Consider the following 22,686-nt stretch of genomic DNA (forward strand, 5'->3'; position numbering starts at 1 on the left):
GGAGCATCTACTGGAGGCCATGGGGAGCACCTACTGGGAGGCATGCAGAGTATGTACTGGGAGGCATGGGGAGCACCTACTAGGAGGCATTGGGAGCATCCACTGGAAGCCATGGGGAGCACCTCCTGGAGGGCATGGGGAGCATCTAGAGGAATCTTATGGGAGTACCTACTAGGAGCACATGGGACCATTTAGTACAAGTGCCAAACTTGGTGCAGGGTGAGGATATGGAAGCTGAAGCTGGCATTTTTGTACAGAAGCTGGGTCTCTGGGTGAGGCCTCCGCCCTTGGCAACCAGGACCCTGCCCTCTGGTTGTCACCACCCTGGACCCTGTGAGTACAGGAACAATCCCAGCCCTGCTTAGGGAGCCTCCGTGACAGGCTGTGTGGAGCTGCAGGGTAGTAGAAATGCACATGCTGGGAGTCCTGTGAAGCTTGGCCTGAAGCTGCCCAGGCAGAAGTGTGGGAGAGAGCCCGGAAGCCTTCCTAGAGGGATAATGCATAAGCATGGCCACCCGGGGGTGGGGCGGAGGGGGAGGGGTGCTAAGCTGTGACAGCAACACTCACCAAGTAGGTGGTGCACGGGTTTTGTGTACTTGGTACTGTGATTACCTGTCTGAGGCCTGAACCCAGCCCAGGAGTCCAGGGATACCCTGTCTTCCTTACCTGAGATTGTGTTCACCTAGGAGGGTGGGACACTGGCACCCTGGGGAAAGGAGGTGGGATTGCCCTCCACATAGGGCTGGGAAGATCCCCCTGTGGCTCAGAAGATGTGGGCCAGGCCAGAGTCTAGCAGGCAGGCTTGGGGTGGGGGTGGGGGGGGGACCCTCAACAACACACTCCCTCAGGGCAGAGCCAGGAGCCATTGGACCATCGTTATTGCCCAGGTCCCTGCAGCACAGACTGGAGTGGACCGGGCTTGTCCAGGGCCTGGGGGCTCCTGCTAGCTGGGGCATGTCCTCCTTCCTCAATTCCCGCCCCCTGTATACTGCCTCTCTATACCTTCTCCTAGACTAGCTCTAATGGTAGCCCTTCAGGTACGTAACTCCTTGAAGACAGAGGCTCAGACTCCCAGACCAGCCCAGGCCTGGCTCAGCACATGGTTGCTCAGAGTTCCAGCCTATGCGCACATGTGACCGGCCACACTAGGATCCACTGGGATGTCCAGCCGCCATGTCCACACCTCATACAAATTCACCTTCTACTGTAATTGGTCCCTCCTGAGTCCACCCTGTGAAGGTCAGGGGGCCCTCCTTCCCTTGGGGTGCTGTGCTGAGGGAATCCAGATGGACAGGTATTGCCACTGGTGTGATGGCTGTGGACTCACCACCCTGGGGCCCGTGGTCTGTTCAGGGCCAGGCAGAGTGAGATGCTGTCGAGGCCCGATGGCCCAAAGTGGCTGTTGTCAACAACAGTAATGGTGGGGTGCAGGGATAATCATATCACTGCAGCTAGCTTCCACTGCTGAGTCCCAGACCAACTCTGGGCGGCACTAGCCAGAGTCACATGCTGGCCAGTCGGCCTGGACTCGAAGCCCACGGCCAGCGTGTGGCCGTGTGGGCGATGGGAGGAGTCCCTCAGATCCCAATCCAGCCAGCTGCCCACGTTCTCCCTCCTACCTTTCTCTGCACAGACAGCAAACCATGCCAGCAAATTAGGTTAGGGAGGCGTTTAGGTGAGGGTTATAGGGTTGAGGCCGGCTGGCCTCGTTTTATGTCTAATTATATGTTGCTTGCTGCAGTTGCTAAACATAAATCACAAGCGTTTGGCCACAATTATAGTAATTATGTCCCTATGAGAAGGTCAGCACAAATGACCTCAGAGGAGAAGTAGTGTGGCAGCAATGAGTCGGGAGGCCGGGGACTGAGATGGGGAAGGCACTGGGTCTGTGCTCGAACCTTCCCGGGCAGTCGGGAGTCTGGGAGTTTTCACACAGATGACCAAGGGGAAAGTGGACAGCGCCATCAGCAAAAGTTCTGAGGCATTTTTCAAATGTCAAAGGAGAAGTGGGCATGTTTGGGAAAACCTTCTAACATTTTTCTGTAAGTGTCCAGTTTCTAGGGGAAGCAGCCAACTCTCCTCAGCAAGCAGATTCAGGTGACTGGCCATTTTGAATAACAGAAGGGGCATCCTGATACTTTAAAACCTCAAGACTGGACAGAAAATAAAACCGTTTACAGTGGTTGGGTTCTGTTAGTGGCTCAAAGATGTCGCACTGAGAGCCGGCTGGGCGGGGGGAGGTGGGGGCGCCCACGTGAGGGCCTGAGCTCCACCAAGAGCCAGGCTTATGATGCCCACCTGATGTGAGGCTTTGTGTGACATCATGAAGCCGACAGCACCTGTGAATTAGCACAGCACTCACTTTGCAGGTAACCAGGACTCAGGAACAGACCGAGCACACAGCCTGTGTGATCTGGACCAGGGAGAGGCCATGTCTGCGTCCAGTCCACCCGCCCTCACAGGACCTGCACGAGCCCCCACACTCACAGGCAAGGCGAGGGTGTCCCGCCCCTCAGATCCCACCTCCAGCAAGTCTCTACCCTTAGGTGACGAATCCCCACTAGAGGAGAGGACATGTGGGCACCTGTAGCCAAAGCCACAAAAACTCCCAGGCCAGGTACACACTGGGGAGCCCACAGGTGTTGTCCGGTGGTAATCGTGGTCCTGGTCACGCTGGAGGCCACTGCTGCTGCCATAGGGTGTGGGGGGCTTTGTCTGCCTGGCCACATCCTGCCTTCTGAGACCAGCCCTGGTCAGGGGCCACAGCCCTGGAGCTTCTCATGCAAACATGCCCAGGAGGCATCTGGTAAATGTTTCTTGAGTGAATAGACAAGGTGATGAGTGAAGGTTGATAGTGACCTGAATTTGGGCCACAGACTCACCCCACACGCGCTTTGGAGGGCAACCCACACCCCGCCCCTATCCAGAGTACTAACCTCACAGGGCACACTGAATTGTCCTTGGGGGCTGCTGCCACCACTGAGTCCAGCCCCATTCCTCTGGCCATGGAAGATTCTCAGGCAGGATGGTGGGAGCCGGGACCCCTTGGCTGCTGTCACCTGGGTGGGTGGGGGGGCAGTGCCCCTTCATGAGCAGGTGTGCACTCTACCTTCCAACACTCCCTCTGGTGTTTGGAGGGTGGTGAACACAGGAAGTCCCCGAATGTTGCTTGGACGCCATGATGTCCAGCTCTTCCCCACTGTGGGTGCCACTGTGGCCCTGGCTGGATTTAACTGGAGAAATGCTCACTGGGAGGTACACCTAGCCATCCATGTGAGCACACTCCAGGATGCCCTTACTGCCAGGGAGAGCCCACGTGCCTAACCAGCAAGGACCCTTCTGGATCATAGTCAATCCCACGGGGTATCTTTATTCCCAACCAGGCCCTAGTGGGTGAAGTGGGGCAGGTGATCCCCAGGCAGCCTCAGATAGCCATGACCCACCTCACTCTGCTGTCCCCAGGCCCAAACATACACCACGGGCACCAAGGACCCATTTATGAGGACATTTCATTGCAGGGTCAGGAGGGGTCAGCAGCCCCACTCTGCAAGGCACAGAGAAGGATTGCTAGAGCATAAACCTCTCCAGGAGCTGAGTGAAGCCCCAGGAACCAGTTCTGCTACTATGGCCCCACCCCACAGCTGGCTGGCTGCTGTCAGCTTGTCAGGAGGAGGGAAATCTGGAAATTCCTGCTTCAGAGACCCTCAGGAATCCGGAGGTACCTGTGTCCCCAGAAGGGAGGGCCCGTCACAGAGCCATAGGTCTGAGAGTAGCAAGGCCAGGCCCTTCCTAAGAACACTGCCAGGTGGGCATGACTCCCTGAGCTCTCGTTTTTAATTAGGAGACTTCCTATTTTAGGGTTACAGAAAAATTGAGCAGACAGTACAGAGAGTTCCCACATAGTCTGCCCATTCCCCTATTATTAATATCTTGTTAACAATATTAACATGTGTGATTGTTACAACCAATGAGCTGATATTGATATATTGTTAACTAAAGGCTGTACTGTTCAGTCCTGCATGTTTTATATGTTCCTGTATGTTGACAACTGAAGGTCCGTAGGCACCACTGTGTTGTCCTACTTTTAGGGAAGTGGTCCTGGGCACAGGTGGCTTGGCAGTTCTTCAGCTCACAGAGCCCTGAACCTTGCATAGGAACAGGCTCCACACTGCCCCAGGGGTGGCCTCTGCCCTTTGGTCCAGTGGTTTCCAGGGAGTTCTGAAGCCTTAGCACTGTCACTCATTTGTAATGGGGGGGGCGGGCGGGTGTCCTAAGGCGGCCCCTGCCCCTTCCCCAGTGTGAGGCCCTGAGCCCTGACAAGCATACTGCGCTTCAGGGGCAGTTTCTTTACTATGGGGAGCGTCCTGGGTGCGAGGTGCTGCTGGGCTGCCTAGATATGGTTGTGGGTAAGAAGTGGTTGTAGTTTCCAGATTCACAACTGGCAGGTTCCTCCCCCAAGCGGCCTGGGTGGTGGTTTCACTTCGCCCATTGCTCCCCGCACTTCTGCACCCTGGTACCTGCAGCAATGCAGGGCACACACTCCAAGGTGGTGTGGGGAGGGGTGCAGGAGGCCCCTCAGCCTCAGAGCTGCCTGTGAGCCTTGGGGTGACATCCCTTCTTAAGGCTGGGCAGGGCTCTCACCTTGTGCTGTAGCTGGTTGGGGTGGGGGTGGGGGGCGCGTGGTTGACCTGCCCAGACCAGGGCTTCTCCAAACAGATCCTTCAACTGTAGCCACCTTTAAGGGGTCTGACTCTCCCGCCCAGGGTTCCTGAGGCAGCTCTCAGTTCCAGCTGTTTGGGGCCCTGCAGACAAGGCCTCCCCAGAGGGTGACAATTCCATCCCTACAACCAATTACATTTCTAACCCTTTGACCAGATGAGAAAGGTAAAACATTCAAACCAACAGGTGCAGGAAGTCCCCCTCCTCCTCACAGGTCACTTGAAATCCCTCCCGAAATGTATCGTGACGAAAACAAGGTCAGATTTCTCCACCACTTGAGGCTGTTTGAGGCTGTGGAGCTCAGACCAGTACCAGAGAGTCGCAAAGCAGAAAAGCCTGCTTTTGTGAGCACAGAGGTGGCTGCACGGAGCGCCATGGTTCCTTCCCTCTTCCTTCTTCTAGGGTGATGACCTGGTAGGACGGCAGACCCGTCTAAGCAGACCCCATCCACCCTCTAAGCAGACCCAGCCGTGGCTCCTGGCCTCATCACACTGTACTCACCAACTCACCACGCTGGGTCCTGCTAGGACGGGGGTCTTAGTGACTGCGGGCCTCTGCCAATACCTGGAGCCAGTATGGGTGGCCAGGTCTGGTGGTGGTGGCACTCGCATCTAGAACACAGGGGTCAGGACACCACTAAAACCTAACAAGGCATCAGACAGTCTCCAGGAAGAATCAAGCGGGAGGTTGGGGACACAGGTACCAGACCAACTCCGGGGTTGGGGGTGGTGGGGACGAGCGGGCACAGGTCCGCAGCGATGCAGAGGAGCTGCGGCCCAGAGCCCTTCGGGGACGTGGATGCTCTAGAGTCCTCGGGGCGCTCAACAGTGGGTAGGTCTCATCTCCAACCACAGCTGGGCTCCTCCCCTCCCGCACGGGCTGCAGACCGGGGCAGAGTCCGGACCTCTGCAGAGCACAGGTTTGGATCAGGAACGTCCCTGATGGAGTCTGGTCGCTCACACAGTAGTAGTGGCCCGGCCAGGAGCCCCCACCGCAGCCCAGCGGCCATTCCCGGCTCAGTCTCCGCGATGGGGCCAAGGCGCAGCCGCTGCGGACGCGCCCGCTGGCCCGGCGCCGGCTCAGGTCGCACAGACTTGCGGTCTCGGGTTTCTTCCGCGTCCCGCGGCGTACCGGCCGGGCGCGTGCTGCTGCCCCGTTCTCTCCCGGCTGGGGACCCTCCTCCCGGTCCCTCGGGCGGCCCCCTCCTCTCCGCGGGGCCGCCCCAGGACTCCCTGCCAGGGCGCGCAGGGCGCAGAGCTCGCAGCACTAGCAGCGCGCGCACGGGGCGGAGTTCCGGCGGGGGCGGGGCGGCCGGCGGGGGCGGGGCGGGGCGGGGGCGGGACGGGTCCCCAGCTGAGCCGGGACGCGGACCGCTGACTCTTCTGCTTCAGAGGCTCGGGTGGCGGCGGCGGGCGCGGAGCTCCCTGCGCGGCTCCCGCGGCTCCAGCGGCTCCAGCGGCTCCGGCTGCGGCCGGGATGGGCGGGCAGCCGCGCCGGGTGCGCGGGGGGCGCACGACGTGACTCGCCTGGACCTGGAGCCCCGCCCGCCCGGCCGCGCCGGGTGGAGGGTCTGCTCGGCAGGCGCGGACGCGGGGTCGGCGACCAGGCAGAGCCGGAGCATGCGGGGCGCGGCGCGGGCGGCCGGGGGGCGCGCGGGGCAGCTGTGGCCACGGCCCCCCGCCCCGGGCCCTGGCCCGCCGCCGCCGCTGCTGCTGCTGCTGCTGGGCGCGCTGCTGGGCGGCGCGGGCGCGCAGTACTCGAGCGACCGGTGCAGCTGGAAGGGGAGGTGAGTCCGCCGGCGCGCCCCCAGCCCTCGGGGCCGCTAGCCTCCCTTCCCGTGCCCTCCCCGCTCCGGCCGGCTGAGCGTGCGGGGGCGCGGCCCCGGGCGGGGACTCTGGGGCCCGCTCTCCAGGCCGAGTCCTGTCCGCGTCGCCCCCGCCCCCGGTTCTAGAACAAAAGAGCCCGCGGCGGCCCGGTGCCCTGGCCCGGAGGACGCCCAGAGGGAGGTGCGCCCGCGGCGCGGCGGGGTCGGTCCCGGCCGGACAGCCCGCTCGCCCCGCGCGGACCCCGCATCGGAGGCGGGCGGAGGTCGGTTCTCCGGCCCTCCCGGCTCTGCCCGCGGCGAGGACTTGCGCGCCCCGGGCGGGAGGAGCGGGGCCTGCGCTCAGGGCCGAGCGGGAAGGGAGGGCCGGCGGGTCCGCGGGAGGGAGCGGGGGCTTCGGAGGACCAAGCGGGGGCCCTGGCGCCGGCCGGGGTGCCGACCGCTCCCGTGCGCGCGGAGACCCGCGGGCGGACACCTGTGCGCGGGCCGAGTGCGGGGCCCGCCGCGTCCCGCATCCCCGCCCCGGCCCCGGTGAAGGTCAGGCCGCCCTTGGCAGCGCGCGCGCTGGGCTCGGGGAGCCCCCCTTCACGCCCCTCCGCCGTGGCAGCCGAGGACTTTTTTTTTTTTTTTTTAAACTGAAGTGTGACAAGCAGAAAGGAGTTGCAAATCACAAGTATACGCGGGCGGGGCGCCTGAGGGCACAGCTACTTTGGTGAGAAACCGCCATCCGCCCAGGGCGCTGTCGCCCCGGGCAGGCGGCTCGGCTCGCAGTTGGAAAAGCCGGTTTTGTGCCGCGGAAGGTGCAGGTTCAGGAGTTTTCAGGGATGCGCATCTCCTTCTCTGGAACTCTGTGGGCAGGGGCTGCCCTCGGGTCGCGGGGTCGGGGTGCTCGGTGGAGCAGGGCCTCTACCCGAGCCCTTCGCCCTCACACCTGATGGGAAGACTCCTGCCAGCACACACCTCGTGCTGCTGCGGGAGGTGGGGGGGGGGGGGGGGGGGGGCCCGGGTTTTTTTTGAGTGAAGACAGTTTTTCCGGGAAGCTTGGGGGGGTTGTGCCAGGGTGCTGGGCTCTGTGTGAGCAGGGCGGCCGCTGGTCATCTTGGATACTTACAGAGCCAGTTCTCTGTGGAGACTGGCAATCGCCCTGCTCTCTGCTCCCCACTTCCCACCGCCGAAGCCGGGGTTCTGGGCTCCAGAGATCGGGCCTGTGGTGCCCTCCCTCCCTTGCACGCACACCAGAGCTGGGATGCAGGGCTGCTAAGATTGGGGCCACGAGCTTGGAGCTCTGGGGGAGGGCTGGTCTGCAGAATGCTGGCGCCAGCACAGGGCTGGCTGGGAGCCTCTGACTCTGACACACTCTTCCAGGGCTGCCCTTTCCCCCACGCTCCTAATTAAACTCCCTGCCTTGCAGCTTCTGCTGGATGAATCAGTGCACCCCTAAACTGAGGTCTAGGGTGTCCTGCTTCAGCAGATCAGAAACAGAAAGCCTGTCCCACCCTGGGAGCCTGAGTTTCCAGAGGAGGAGCTGACACCCTTTCAGGCTCTCTGAGGACTGTGTGCCTGGAAGGGGGCTGCCTCTCCTGGGGATCAGAGAGGGCTGTGAGTGAGTGCTGGTCATTAGGGCCAACCAGCTCCTGGACCAAGCAGGGGTCTGCCTCCTCTTTTCTACCTGGAGAACCAGGGACGCTTACCTGCTGCCCTCCTCTCTCCATCTTTGCTAACATACCCCGGGTCTTGGACTGCCTCCAGCTGCCCTCCACTCAGCGCAAAGGCAGAGTCTGCTGGCAGAGGGTGGCTGCAGGGGCTGTCCCAGTGGGATCTGGACGGAAGACAGGCCCAGGCCACATTCCTGGATTATAAGCTCCCCTTCCATTGTAATTGCTGCCCTAGCGATCAATATGCCTTGCAGATCAGCTGACAGATCCTTGCTGTGGAAACTTGGGTTTGCTGGTTTGCCTGCAGACTCCTGTAACATTTATGACTTTTTATGAGCTGTTCTAAAGACAGCACAGGGTGGTGTGAGCCCCAATACCCTGGGTGCGTTCCGATCCCCTGATAGGGAGGGAGTTGCTCTTTATGATACTGGCCACTCACATTTGACAGGCTGAAATGCGTGTCTGGGTGTTTCCAAGCAATTAAGCAGGAGGTTTTGCAATCTCGGTCCCTTGTGCAGGGGCAGGACAGCGCCCTGATCTTTATTAGGCTGTGGTTGTAAAGGTGGACCACGAACCTTCCCACTGCCGTCGGCAGGGTTTGTGGGTCTGTCATACCTTGGCTAGCTCTCCTACTGGGTGGGGAGATGAAAGGTAACTCCAGTGATAACCTCTGGGTTTCGCCCTTGATCGAAGCTCTTCCTGACTTAAGTGAACAAGAGACCATAATTTACTCCTGGTGACTCAGGTGAGCCAGGCTGTGGGTGTGAGTAGTAAGAACCCTGCTGCCACCACACTGACCCCTGCAGAAAGTCCCATGTCGGTTTGGAATTTGCTGTCCTTTGCCTGAAGGTGTGTCTACACTTCCCTGGGGAGTGACACTGGCAGGCTCTTTGTTGTTGTTGTTGTTGTTTTTTGAGAAATAAAGGAATCTAGTTTAAATAGCCCAAGATCAATCAGTGTTGTCAGCTCCGTAAGAGTGACTAGAACCAGAGTGTTTTCTGTCTAGCTTCATCACATCAGAAAGCAGGTATCTTATTTTTGCCTGATTAGTGTGTCACTTGCATGCCATGTGAAAATCATTAATGCCACCATCAGTGACATTTTGCATAAACAGAAGTTTTTTCAGGTTTGCTGTGGTGCTGGAAACCTAGAGGTGAGAGATTTAGCTAGATGTTCTGGTGAGCACCAGACAGGCTCGGAGTCCTTGATTTCTTTCATTAAAGGCTCAGTGGGGTCCCAGGCTGATCAGAGTCGGTGAGCATCTGAGTGGCGGTCTTGCACATCACATGCTACCGACCTTCATGTGAACACTCCTGTGTTGAGTGCCTGGCTCACGTCTTGTTGATCTCAGTCCTTCAGGAGAACATGAGGGAGAGCAGAACAGAGGGGCGTGCTGGCCGTGGACCCTGGGATGGGCATAGACAGTTCTCTGGGTGGCAGTGAAGACGTCAGGTAAAGGGTGGACATTTCTTCTAAGTCCACTTTCGTGTTGTTCCCGGTCCTCTTATAGTCGAGTGACTTATGAATAAATGGAGCCAGGTGTAGTGCACAAGATGTACAGGGTCATCTGTGCAGGCTGGGGACAGCCATGGGCTGGCCATCTGTCCCCCACAAGCGTTCCCTCTGCCCTTGCCTAAGATATGGGTGGGGGGTGGACCTCTCTGTTTCCCTGTCCACTGTTTGGATTAAAGTGACTTAGTGAGAAGTATCCGAAGCCTTTGGTATGGGCTTTCTTTTCCCTTGAGCCCCAGGGTCCCTCCCCGACGGAGAGGAAAGTGAAGCCTGGACAGGATGGTTTTTAGGGGAGAGAGCTTTGAGGATTGGTGTCTGGGCACAGGGCAAGTGTCCAGCTGCCCCTTGAGGCTGGAGACAGGAGAGGAGGGACACTGTGATAAGTTTGTTTTGGCTGCCCGAGAGCAGAGGTGATTATAGTCATCTGTGTCAACCACTTACCATTTAGTCTAATTTTTTCACACAGCACTATAATTATGCTCGTCCACACATATGTGTCAGAGGAGCTTATATGAGTTTTATTTGACTCTAATTTGTAAGTCTGTTTTGCGTGTGTGGCTCTGGTAGGCGTCTGAGGCCAGGCCGGCTGCTAGTGACCCAGGGCCTTGCGGGGGCGGGGAGCGGGGTTGGGGGGGGTCACCTCCTTGACACCTCCCTCTGATGTGGTCTGCAGGATGACTGTGCAGCCCCAGCCCACAGCTGGCCATCGAATGAAAAGTGAGGTTTTTTGGAGCCCAGAGCATGAGTCACCAACAGTAAATGCAAACCATATGTTACGTGTTTTCTCCTCTGTAGAAAGGGTTTCTGGTAACTCACCCAGGCCTGGGCTCTGAATATAGCATTGTTTATTACGCATAAAAATCCTAAGAATGTGGGTGAACCTGTCTGAGATCCGATCAGAACCAAATTTCATGTAATAAAACACTTGGTTGAAGTCATTGGTTGAGTTCCAGGGCTGCTTGGTGGTTATGACGTAACCATCAGCACAAGCTGACATTCACATTAAAATTTTGAGTAGGGGAAACTTTAACGTTTTTGATGGTTTCAATTTCTTGAAAACATAACGTAATGACTTTACTCAAGACCTGTCTCACGAAGAGTGTACAGACTTCATTTTTTCCTATTTAGCATTTATTAGGAGTGAGATTAACTTGGCAGAAGCTTCCCCTTGGGAAGGTGAAAGGTCTGCTCACTGTTTGCGTCTCTCTCCTGTGGCTTGTTCACGCGTTCCCTCCCATGCCTCTCCCCTATGGAGGACCATTACCTTACTTTTGTAATTTGCTGTGATGATATTTGAGTTTATTTTTAAAGATATGATTGGCAATGCAGGGTCTTCAGGTTTGCGAATGGAAACACTTGCCCCTATCTGTGAGGTGCTAAAGACAAAAGTCACCGACAACCTCCAGCCCCCCCAAGCTGCTAACATTCCTATTTGGTTTCAAAGCTACTCTTTGGACCAAGTGAACCACTCCTTGTTTTCACACTCAGTGGGAATCTGCCATCGTTCCTGGCCCTCGGTTGGTCATCTGGAACTCGGGTTTGTGCCAGAGTCCTGTTGGTGTGTCCTTGAACGTGTTCCGGAAGGTTCCCCCTTCCGTGGTTCTTCCCCCATTGCATGCATTGCCACCCTGACGCGGGGAGCCCCAAGAGCATGGTCGCCCAGTGCTGCAGCCTTGAAGGCTGGCAGATGGAGCGTCGAGGTGCTGAGAGGGTCTGAGACAAACATTGTCTACGCGCATCAGGGCGTGGGCCCGTCTCATCGTGACTCTCTGGGGCAGGCCTGCCGGAGGGGACTGTCGCTCCCTGGAAACGGCCCCTTGCAGCAGGGCAGAGGTGGTGGCAGCCCGCGTGTGGGTGAGGGGCTGCTCATGCACCTGGGCGGGCGTCCCCCAGGCGGGTACATGCGGGGTGCTGGGCCCCGGCTGACGCGTGTCCCCTCTGCAGCGGGCTGACGCACGAGGCCCACAGGAAGGAGGTGGAGCAGGTGTACCTACGGTGCTCAGCGGGCTCTGTGGAGTGGATGTACCCGACTGGGGCTCTCATCGTCAACGTGCGGCCCAACACCTTCCCGCCCTCCCGACGACACCTGACTCTGTGCATCAAGCCCCTCAGGGACTCCTCGGGCGCCAATATTTATTTGGAAAAAACTGGAGAGCTGCAGCTGCTGGTGCGGGACGGGGACCGCGGGCCCCGCCAGGTGCACTGCTTTGGCTTCGAGCAGCGGGGCCTGTTCGTGGAGGCAACGCCCCAGCAGGACATTAGCCGGAGGACCACGGGTTTCCAGTACGAGCTGACCAGCCGGCACGTGGAGTCAGACCTGCGTGCCCAGTCAGGTGAGTGGCAACCTCCGGGGCGGGGAGGGCAGTGTTCCCCTCCCACGGTCTCTGTGAGAACCCGCCTGCTGCTGGCAGACGGGCCCCCCGTGCGATGGGCATTGGACGTGTGTGGCCCCGTTAGTGTTGTGGGTGTTTTGCACGTGGGGAAACAACGCAGTCTCAGGAGGCGTGTTTGAGGAGGGTGAACACACGTGTCCTGAGAACGGCCATAGGTCGGACCTGAGAGCCGTGATGGGGTGTGGTCCTGGCTCCCTGCTCCTCTTCTGTGCTTGAGACTGTAATCAGAAATGGGTGCTGTGGCCGTTCACACCGCCCCTGTGTTTCTTCTGATATGTGGATTGGCTGTGTGTTTTTGACATCAGCTGCAGCCTCTGACACGTCGAGTTTTGGGTGGGAGCCAAGGGTGATTCACTCTCCAGAGAGGTGCAGAGCCTTGCTGACCTGAATTGTGGAGCTGGTTCCAGCTTCCGGAGGCATTTTGTGGGTGGGTGTTACAAGGGCCACCCCATGTGGAGTGGAGACAACGGCAGCGTGCCAGGAGAGGGGCTGTGTGTGTGTGTGTGGGGGGGGGGGTGGGCGAGTCAGGTGGCACAGGAGCTCACCCGGGTTAGTGAGGTGAGTGAGGACCTCTCAGGGGTTCCCGTGAGGCCGGCCCTCGAGGAGCCTTCTCCACCGCAGAGCCCTTCTCGTTGTGGTGCTGGCAGGAGTCCCCTCAGCAGCAAAGGGTGTGTGTGTGTGTGTGTGTGTGCACGCGCACGTGGGGACTGTGAGTTGGCAGACAGCTTGTCAGGGCCCTGTGTGGAAGGTGGCGTTGGTCTCTGAAAAGTTCCAGAGACAGAGACTGAGGAGGAGTGAGTGGCCCCAGAGCTCTCACGTGGGGCGGGTCTCGCCCCATGTGCCATGAACAAGGACTGAAGTCCTCGTCTTATATAGACACCCATGCCAAGCGTGGCCCTTGCTCGAAGGCATAGATGACCTCCTGGGGTCCAAGTGTGTGGGGTGGGGGTCCTAGTGTACCACTTGTGTCAGTCCCGAAGCTGGTTGTGGTGAGGCGCCTTCTGGTTGAGGGGGTGTGAGCTTGGATTGTCCTGTGAGTAGGTTCCAAGAAGGCCATTCTCCAGGTGACCAGCTGGCCCGGATGATGGGCAGGTAGGGGTGCCATGGCATTGAGTGGTGCAGGCCAGGGAGGAATGCTGCTACCACCCCCAGTACACGCGGCGGTCCCAGTACAAGGAGTGACCCGGGCCCAAGTGGCAGCAGTGCTAAGGCAGAGACACCTGGTTTGAGGGGTGGGTCATCTCCAAGAATAGTATAATTCTCCACATTTTAGTAAATGAGATGTTTAATTCAAGTAAAACAGATCTGCTAGGATTTGAAATGTAGACTTTTCTCCTGTATGTGAATCTGCATTTTATCATTCTGCATTCTTGGCTCAGATCAGTTTTCAAAACCTTCAGTCTCTCTCAAACTAAACCGGTGTGTTGGAGAACTTCAGTGTAGGATTGCCCGGGTAGGACCCCCTCCCCCCTCCAAGTGCCAGCCGCCCGGGTAGGACCCTGCCCCCCCTCCAAGTGCCAACTGCCCGGGTAGGCCCTCCACCCCCCTCCCAGTGCCAGCCGCCCGGGTAGGACCCCCACTTGGAAAGGTAGCACTGGAAGCTGCTGTAAATCTCAGGACCTGAATGATATTTTAACCACAACAGCCTTTATCTTGATGACCAGCTATTGGAGGGTGGGTTAGAGAGCTAGAGGAGGGTACCCCAGCCTCGCTGTAGGGGACCTAGAGATAAACTAATAGTAAAAACAAAATCTGGAAAAACCCAGTCACTGAATTTAATGCTTGTGGCTGAGTGAAGCAGATGTTAGAAACTTGTTAACAATTTCTTTTTTTTTTTTTTTTTTGAAGTATTTTATTTTTAAGTAATCTCTACACCCAACGTGGGACTCAAACTCACGACCCCAAGATCAGGAGTCCCATGCTCCACTGACGCCTCTTACTGATTGAATGTTGATGGCCCTTTAAAGATATTTGCTGCTGGTCCCTGTTCTCTTGTGGCTTGAGCTTCCTTCCACCTGGTGGGTCATTCTTACCAGATGCTGGCGCTGCCTGTGTAGCCAGTTGTTTCTTTGTTGGGCACCTGAGCGCTTCCATTTGTCCAGAAGGAAAATGCACAAGGGTGGCCATGGGCTGGGATGACTCAGAGACCATGGCTCCGCCCTCGGGGACCAGAGACTTAGTCTCTCTCCCTCTCCTTGTGGGCAGGGTCTGTGCACCCCAGGTTCCCCTGGTCCCTGTTTTCAGGCCAGGACAGTGAGCAGATTTGGGAGAGGCCTGTGGGATCAGTGGTTGGGCTGTCCTAGGTTCCAATGGGGCTGCCGGGACAAGGTCCTGCATGATGGTGGGTTGTCTGGTCACAGCCTCTGCTTGCCCTCTGTGCATCTCTCGAGACCCCATGTAGGACGTTCAGCTGTGGCTGGACATTGGGCAGTCTGGGTGGCCCAGGGGTTCCCTTCTTACCTCTCCCCCACCCCTGACATATGCCCACTGGGCCCTGGAGCGTCTGTTTGAACCCGGCGCCTGCAGGGATCCAGGCACCCCGTGGATAGTGGGGTATGAATGTGCGTCTGTGCGTTGGCCAGGAATCAGGCCTGGGACAGCCCAGAAACTTAGCAACTGTCAGAACTGGGGGTGGGGGACTCAGATGTGTGTGGGGTTCTAGGAGCTGGGATGGAAACAGGCACAGATTCTGGGCCCTTCCTGGGGGCTCAGCACTTTCTCAGCCTGAGGGAGATGAGGGGCAGCGGGGCTCTGGGGAGGCTCGTGCGTCCTTCTCCCCGGGGTGTTTGCCTTTCATCAGGGGATGGGCTCCTAAGCCTTTAATGCCAAAGGAATGGGTATGTAATGTGGAATGTCAGTGCCAGCCATCTGGCAGCAATGATGTCTGCCGGGCCAGACGGGTAGTGCGTGGCTCCCGGCTCTCTCCTGTTCTGGCCCTGGCCGCAGCTGCAGGAAACTTGGGTGAAGCTGGAGGCTGGACACCTGTGACGTGGAGGTGTGCAGGTGCCTGTGGGCTGGCCAGTCAGTGATCCTGCCTGCTGCGGAGGTGGATGAGCCTTCTCCCTCACTGGTGACTCATAGTAGCTTCTAGTTTGTGCTGACTTGAAAACAGAGAGGCTCCCGGATGAGAGATGTGTGTGAGCCTCACGGCCCCAGACGGTCCCGCTTGGGAGTGTTTGCAGTGAGTGCGGTTGCCTGGTGTGCACTTGAATAACCAGCTTCCTGGTATGGTCTGAGATGCACTGACACCCAAGAAAAGGCCAGAATGGGGAGGCAGGCCACTCCTTACAGGCGCAGATTGAGGGGTGGGTGGTAGGAGGTGACCTGAGGGGTGGGGGGGGGGGTGCGGGATTGAGCCTCCTTTCCCCACCCTGCCCTCCTCCTCCCCCTCCTCCTCCTCCATGGGCCTCACCAGGGCATCTGAGTAACGCAGTTGCTGAAAAACTCTGGCAGGACACGAAAGGTGGGCAAGTGGCCAGATCCAGCTAACTAATGGATGAAACTCTAGGCCACTCCTGGAACCCGGCCGGGCTGTCTGGGGGCCGTCCTCCCCAGAGCCCTGGTGTACGTGGGGAAGCAGGCACACCAGGACCCTCTGTTGCCCAGTAGGGTTGGGGATGTGTGGTGGTGGCCAGTGAAGGATGGCAGGGGGTTGCTCTGTCTGGTTCTAGGGGGTGGAGACAAACATTCTCCTTGGTTTGCCTGGGGCAGCCCAGGTGGACCCCTGATTCCAGTCTGTTCTTTTATTCCTCCGGGAGCCGAACAGCAGGGGCTTACCGGCTTGGCCACATCTACCTTCTGGGGCTTGGGGTTTGGGGTCCATGTGATGCCTACCCAGAGCAGGCTTCCTTGAGCAGATGAGGTGGGAAGACAGTGGCATTTTAGACCCACAGCGAGAGGGGATGGTGCTGGCCATTAATGCATGAAAGTTATTGGCATTGCTGGCCGGTAGCCCGAGTCACGCGGTTTCCAGTGTGCTCCATCCCCCTTCCCTGGTCAAACCTGATGTGTTTGATGTGTTGGGGGGGGGGGTGGTGAATGATGCCCAAGGGGTGGGCTGGGTGGGTACCGAGCCCCCCACTAAGGAGCTCTCTCGGTTTGGTGGTGGCCCTGATGGGCTGTGGGGGATGAGTGGCAAAGGTCAGCAGAAGTCGAAAGAAGCCTCATTATGTCCTAGAAGCAGAAAAGGAGAGAAGAGATTTTCCCCCCAAAGAATCGTTTATTTTCTGTAATTATCTTTCATCTCGCCCATCTCTGCACTCCTGGGATGAAAGCGTGTGGCATCCACCTGCTTTCTCAGCAGGAACAGGGTGGGGTGGCAACAGGCCAGGAGGAGAGGTGGGGGAGATTGAGATATCCCCGCGGTGGCTGACCACCTCGGGGTGGCACCGGCCCGCAGCTGGCTGTGGTGAAAGAGGAGGAGGCTCCAGAACCTCATGTGGCAGCTGGACCTCAGCTCACACCAGCCCCGTGCCGGCCGTGTCCCCTCCCTGTGCAGTGCTGCACCCACCAAACCTGCCACCTGTCACTGGCTGCAGTGACGACCCCAGCGGATGTCCTCATGCACAGTTTTCCCTTTGGAAGTTGTGTGTGTCTGCCTGGTTGTCCTTCCCGCCAGACCAGCGTGCGGCCATCTGCAGACCTGTCCCAGGCCAGGGCCTAGCATGAAGCATGCTGCCCTCCCCCCCTGCCCTCCCCCGTCCTCCTGCCTGCACCTGCCGTCCTCACCTGGGTCCCTGCAGTAGCCCCAGCTGCTCTCCCTGACCCTGTGTTTTCCTTCTTCAGTTCATTTTGTGCACATTCCGGAAGACTCTCCCTAAGATGCCCACACCTCAGCCAACCCCTCTCAAAGAACCGTAAACCCAACTGGGCTCTTGGCTGCTCCCTCCTCACCTTCCCCTGCAAGGAAATGAGATTCAGTGTGTCCGAAACCAGCACATTCCACTGCCTTTATGAGCCCAACTCCGATTAATAATTGTTTCCAGATTGCTTCTCTTGGCATCCACAGACTGGATTTTCCAATGAGGTGACCTGTGCTTTGTAAAACTCAGAATTATGAGGGAAGTCTCCAGGGTGGCACTTTATTAGCTCAGCTGTGGTGGTATCGGCTCCCTGAGGCTTCTGGTGGGAGGATCTGCGGGCTGCTGACTGCCCTCCGCCGGGGCCCCAGGCACCCCCACAGCTTCGGCAGTGCAGTGGGGGTGTGAGTGGGTGGCCGCCCCGGACAGGCTCCTTGCCGCCTTCCTCCTTAGCCCTCAGCGGGCGTCCCCAGGCCTGTGTCCACGGAGAGGGTCAAGCTCTCGGGCTTGGTGAGTTGCGGGCCGCCAGGCCGGGTATCTGACTGCCGGGTGTGGCCTGGGCCTGTTGCTGTACCACTGCTGCCTTTGTGGGCACTGCCTGTGGTCTGTCTCGGCCGACTCAGAACCTGAGATGTGCCTCTAGAGAGCTTGTGTGGACCGAGCTTCCCACCCACCCTCACTTGGAGCGTCTAGAGGCCTGGCCCCCAGGGACTCTGCTGGGGCTCCTCTCTCCTGGGCAGATGCTTTATGAGGGGTGCCCGGGATGACGCCTCTGACCCCCTGGCACAGGGGCTGAAATTAGACCTTGCCTCTGAGCAGAACTGGAGAGCCCGGCCTCGTCATGCCCTATGTGTGTGGGCAGCGGGCCGCTGGAGGGGTGTGCAGGGTAGGGGACCCCCAGTGGGCTGCCTTCTTTTTTAAGAGAGGCCTTGAGGCTGGGGGTCTATACATGGAAGCAAAGTGCCCCAGGTGGGCAGCAGTCTTTGGGATTTGGAGCTGGGTAGGACATCCTCTCGGCCAGGCTGGCCAGGCTTCAACACACCCAACCGGCTCTGCTAGTCCTGTAGCTTCTCCAGGTTCCCGAGAACCTGATAGAAGCAGCAGGCAGTGTGTGGGCCAATGAGTCACGTCCCCCTGAGCTGGCCTGGGGCACACACATCCTCCCCTGCCCAGGGCAGGACCACCAGGGCCAGTGCTTGGAAACTCCTGTCCACCCCCTGGGGTCCGCAGAGACCCCGTGCTGCCTAGGGCAGCACAGACCCTGTGCCCCGTGCCCCAGAAGGCCCCTCTGAGCTCTAGCTGCTCGGTGCCTGGCCTTGCCCCCGAGGCCTCGAGTCTGCTGCCGCCAGGGTGCAGGTGACTGCTCACCCAGTTCGCGTGTGAGGGCCAGCAAATGCCAAAGCCAGGACGTTCCAGGGCCTTGAGAAGGTGATCTTATTCCAGCAAGACTTCATACCTAACCTTTGCCTGAGCTGGGAGGATTTGTGCCAGACCCTAGAGACTCAGCGGCCAGGGGGCAGAGGCCTTGAAAAGTGCAGTGTGACTGCCAATTCATGCTGTGTCCTCCCAAATCCAGTGCTGGGTTAGGAGTGCCGTGGTCTAGGGGGAGTTGCCAGAGGCTTGTGCCCCCCCGCCTTTCTTGAGGCCTCACCCAATCTGAGGAAGTTAGGGTGAGGGCTGTGCTGGGGCAGAAGTTAGTGGGGTGGGGCCTGGTTTGGCTGGAGGAAGCCAGCCCCCACCCTCGCCCCGCCAGGCCGTGGGGGTTTGGGGATTCTGTGAACCAGGCTTGCCGTAGACGGTGTTTGCAGGCAGTGATCTGGTCTGAGGTCAGGGGCCTGGGGAAGGGGGCTGTGCTGATGGCTGGGACTTGTTTGGACGAGAGCCCCACGGCCTCGGCCTGCAGACGTGACCCTCGATGCTCACCGACACCTTCGGCAACCAGTGCCCTGACCTTCTGGTCTCGGCTACAGATGGGGACCTGGGGAACAGGTGTTGTGTGAGTGGCTGGTGTGGCTGTGGAGGCTGGGAAGGAGGCGACTCTCAGCCAGGCTGGTGTGGGGGACGTAGCTTCCGACCAGCTCAGGTTGGTTTCCCGTTGGTGATGGGCCTGGGAGAGTGGTTTGCCCCGGGGCCCAGCAGTTGCTGCACCAACAAGCTAGGTGGGGACCAGCACGGACGCCCACTGTCCCTCGGGGTGCGGTGCACGCCCTTCATAGCCACATCTTGAGCTTGGGGTTCCCTGGATTCATCAGCCCCCGCCCCCCGTGTGGTGGCCGAGGTTGGGTCCTCTGTCCTGTTCCCTGAGGTCAGAGCTCTTACGGGACCTGGTGGGTGTGAGCGGGGTCTGTGTCCCGCAGACCCTACTCCTACCTAACCCTGTTCTCTCCCCGCAGCCCCGTGCCGCCCCTGCAGCGACACAGAGGTGCTGTTGGCGGTCTGCACCAGCGACTTCGGTAAGTGTCCTCGTGCTCCTGCCACACGTCAAGAGCCCCGCTTGGGCCTGGGAGGGCCTTCCAGTGCTGGCACTCAGCTTGGGGAGGAGACGGCTGAGGGCATTGGGCTTGGAGGTGTAATAGGGGAGGGACGGATCTGTGCCGGATGAGAGGGGTGGGAGTCCTGTTCAAGGTGGTCACTGAGCATTTTCCTCCAAGGCATGGTCTAGCCTCACCTCAGAGTCCTGCTCTCCTCTGGGCCCCTGTGGACGCTCCAGCAGGAGTTCCTGGTCCTGGGGGTCTGAGGAGCCTGGGGGCCCCAGGGCTGAGATCAGGACTCAGCTGCGTGCTTTTGCTCTTGGGCAGCAGGGCGGGGGAAGCACTCTGGGCGGGGGGAAGGCAGCCCGGCTGGACCCTGCTCTGAGCGCCTCCAGCTCGGAGGGCAGTAGTGTGGTGGGAGTGCAGAGCTCCTTTCCACGTTTTGGTCCTGCATCTGGAGGATGGGGGACCTTGCCCTGGGCCTGCTCTGCCCGGCTCCCTCCCATCACCCCCTCCCCTCTGAGCTGCCCCGTTTCTGTCCCACCTGGATACAGGGCGGCAGTAGATGTTGTGTGTTAATTGCGGTTGTGTCTTGTTCTAACTTGAAACGTTGATGCACACAATGTGACTTCTGTCTTCTGTTTCTCCCCCACTTATATGGCTGTTATCCCTGACAGAGTCTGAGTGGCAGGGACAACCCCTAGAGGGCCTCAAATGTCTGAACTGGTCTTTCTAGTGGGATTTCTGGAATGCAGAATTCAGGGTCAGCCCCCACAGGGTCACCCCCGGTGACCTCACTGACTCCCGTGTTCTTGCCTCCGTAGTCGTCCGAGGCTCCATCCAGGACGTCACCCACGAACCAGAGCAGCAGGAGTCCGCCATCCACCTGCACGTGAACCGGCTGTACCGGCAGAAGAGCACTGTCTTCCGGCCAGCCCCAGAGGGCGGTGGCTGGCGGGGGCACGTCACCACGCTGTTGGAGTGCGGTGTGAGGCCCGGACGTGGGGAGTTCCTCTTCACGGGCCACATACACTTCGGGGAGGCCCACCTTGGCTGCGCCCCGCGCTTCAAGGACTTCCAAAGGATGTACAAGGATGCTGAGGAGAAGGGCCTGAACCCCTGCGAGATGGGCACAGAGTGACTGTGGGTGGCCACCGCTGCTGCCACAGTGGGCGCTCGGACATGGGCTCCCCGGCGCACAAGCCACGTCTGACCCCACGAGGTCCTGGCCAAGGACTCCCTGACTGATTGGAAATGTTGTAAGATGCAAACTAAGTTATTATATTTTTTTTAAAAAAGAAACGTCCATAGGAAATAAACTCCAGTGTCTTAAAATGCCTTGTGTACCATTTCATGCTGTGTTTCCAAAGCACCCGACGGGATTGTGTTGGGCTGGTGTGTTGGGTAGGGCTCTGGGGCCGGAGCCCCTGGAGGATGCCCAGCACCAGGCTTTGTACAAAGCTCGGGGACCATTTAGAGTGGTTTCTTATGATGGAGATTTATGGAGCCAAATACTTATTTTTTGGTTGGTTTTGTTTTTCAAAGACTGTGTTTTGCTAGCCGTGGTCACTTTTGGGCCACTGGCAGCGGTGTGCCTGTCTGCAACCCTGTGGGGTGTGCACGCGCTTCCCTGGTGTCCGTGTAGGGCTTCTTCTGGGGCCAGGACACCCGAGGGAGCCCCGCAGCCCAGCCGCTCGGGGCCTTTCATTCTGGGCCCAGCTGTAAGTACGGCTGTTACTCTCGGGGTTCGGAAAACACATGCACCTCCTCCTTCCTCCCCCACCTCCCTCAGCCTCTGCCTTCCCTTTCCTGATAACCCAGATGCTGCCCCTTGACTCCAGCTCCCCCCAAATGCCTGAGTCCGCGGCAAGTCTCTGGCCCCCCAGGGGCTGGTCTGCACTAGGCTGGTGACCTCCACACTCTCAAGGGTGAGTTAGTACCCAGCAGCGGCTGTAACAAACGACCACAGACTGGAGGCTTAAACAACATTCATTCTCCCCTTGTTATGGAGGCCAGAAGTCCAAAATCAAGGTGTGGCAGGGCCAGGCTCCCTCCGAAGGCTCTAGGGGAGGAGGCTTTCTGTCTCTTCCAGCTTCTGCTCGGTGCTGCCGGTCCTTGGTGCCCCTGGGCCTGTAGATGCATTGTTCCAGGCTCTGTCCCCTTCTCCCCTCTATGTGCCTGTGTCCAAATCCCTCCTCTCAGAAGGATACCAGTCACACAATTAGGTCCCACTCCCATCTAGTACAACCTCACCTTAGTTGATTATGTCTGTGAAGACCCTGTTTCCAAATAAGTTCACAGTCACATGTTCTGGGTAGATGGGAATTTGGGGGGACACTACTCATCCCAGTACTGGGGTCACTGGGGTGCCACATAATTAGATCTAAGCCTGCATCCGCGTGAGTGAGGTGATTTCTCCCAAACAGCTGCTGAGGCTGAGGGGGGACCCTGGAGAGGACACTGGTTAGTGAGCTCTGTGCCGGCTGCACCCAAGCCTCGGGCACACTGTGTGGCCACAGGGAGGTGCCGCGTGCTAGCCCAGGTGTTCCCTGCCTCGGGTGGGTGTGCCCTCACTCCTGAGCACCCTGCTTCGGGTGGTGGATGTGGCCTGGCCCGGGCATGCCCCAGCTCAGGTGTGTGCTCAGGTCTGTGGGCTCCAGCAGGTCACAACCTGAAGCAGCAGGGTTGGTGATGGGAACAGGTCCTACTGTGGCTAATAACTGTGATGTTCTATGCCAGGAGTATGTTGTGCAGCAGATAGCCAGGCCCACAGTGACCCTGCTGTTGAGTTCATGCTTTGGGCTTTTCTGGGTGTTAACTCTGACACTGGAGGAGGCCACAGGGCTTGCAGGTGCTGCAGAACCAGAATGTCGGGTTTGGGTTTCGGTTTCAGGGCTGGCTTTCTTCCTTATGTCAGTATGGGGGCCTGGGAGGAGCTGGGGACCTAACCCCACGTGCTGATGCCCAGGGTGGAGGCAGCTTCTGCTCTGGTGCATGGCAGCAGGTGAGAGCTGCTCTGGGCGGGGGCGGAGCAGGGTCTTCCAGCTGGACACCTGGAGGGAGAACAGGGCCTGTGTCCTCCCCCCAGAGTCTGGGGGGGTGGGGCTCTGGTGGTGGGGGGGTTTGGTGTTGGAGGTCTAGGGCTGCTTGGTGTTGGGAGGGGCTGGGTCACCGTTTCCGAGAGCCATGCCCTCCTGCTGTCCGGGGCCTCCTGCAGCCATCTGAGGTCCCTGTGCGCCCCAGCTTGCTCTGTGACACCAGATTTCCTGCTTTCCCATGTCTGTCCTCAGGGGAACCTCCATACTGTGGAGCCCT

At 58.9% G+C, this 22,686-nt stretch overlaps 1 protein-coding gene across 1 annotated transcript; it reads left to right on the forward strand.

The window, feature by feature from the left end:
• The first annotated feature begins 6,146 nt into the window (after positions 1–6,146).
• METRNL (meteorin like, glial cell differentiation regulator) lies at positions 6,147–20,706 on the forward strand. The gene is made up of 4 exons (XM_030295525.1): positions 6,147–6,505; positions 11,653–12,041; positions 19,294–19,353; positions 20,196–20,706. Exons 1-4 carry the CDS (start codon positions 6,339–6,341, stop codon positions 20,510–20,512), a joined length of 933 nt encoding a protein of 310 aa, XP_030151385.1. The 5' UTR covers positions 6,147–6,338; the 3' UTR covers positions 20,513–20,706.
• The last annotated feature ends 1,980 nt before the right edge of the window (positions 20,707–22,686 follow it).

This window comes from Lynx canadensis, chromosome E1 (assembly GCF_007474595.2).
Source record: "Lynx canadensis isolate LIC74 chromosome E1, mLynCan4.pri.v2, whole genome shotgun sequence".
Lineage (NCBI taxonomy): Eukaryota > Metazoa > Chordata > Mammalia > Carnivora > Felidae > Lynx > Lynx canadensis.

What these genes read in the sequence shown, in the direction of transcription:
- METRNL (XM_030295525.1), top strand. Translation starts at nt 6,339, where the DNA reads ATGCGGGGCGCGGCGCGGGCGGCCGGGGGGCGCGCGGGGCAGCTGTGG. An exon ending in AGACCTGCGTGCCCAGTCAG is followed by an intron (nt 12,042 to 19,293) that starts GTGAGTGGCAAC and finishes CTCTCCCCGCAG; the next exon opens with CCCCGTGCCGCCCCTGCAGC. An exon ending in GGTCTGCACCAGCGACTTCG is followed by an intron (nt 19,354 to 20,195) that starts GTAAGTGTCCTC and finishes TTGCCTCCGTAG; the next exon opens with TCGTCCGAGGCTCCATCCAG.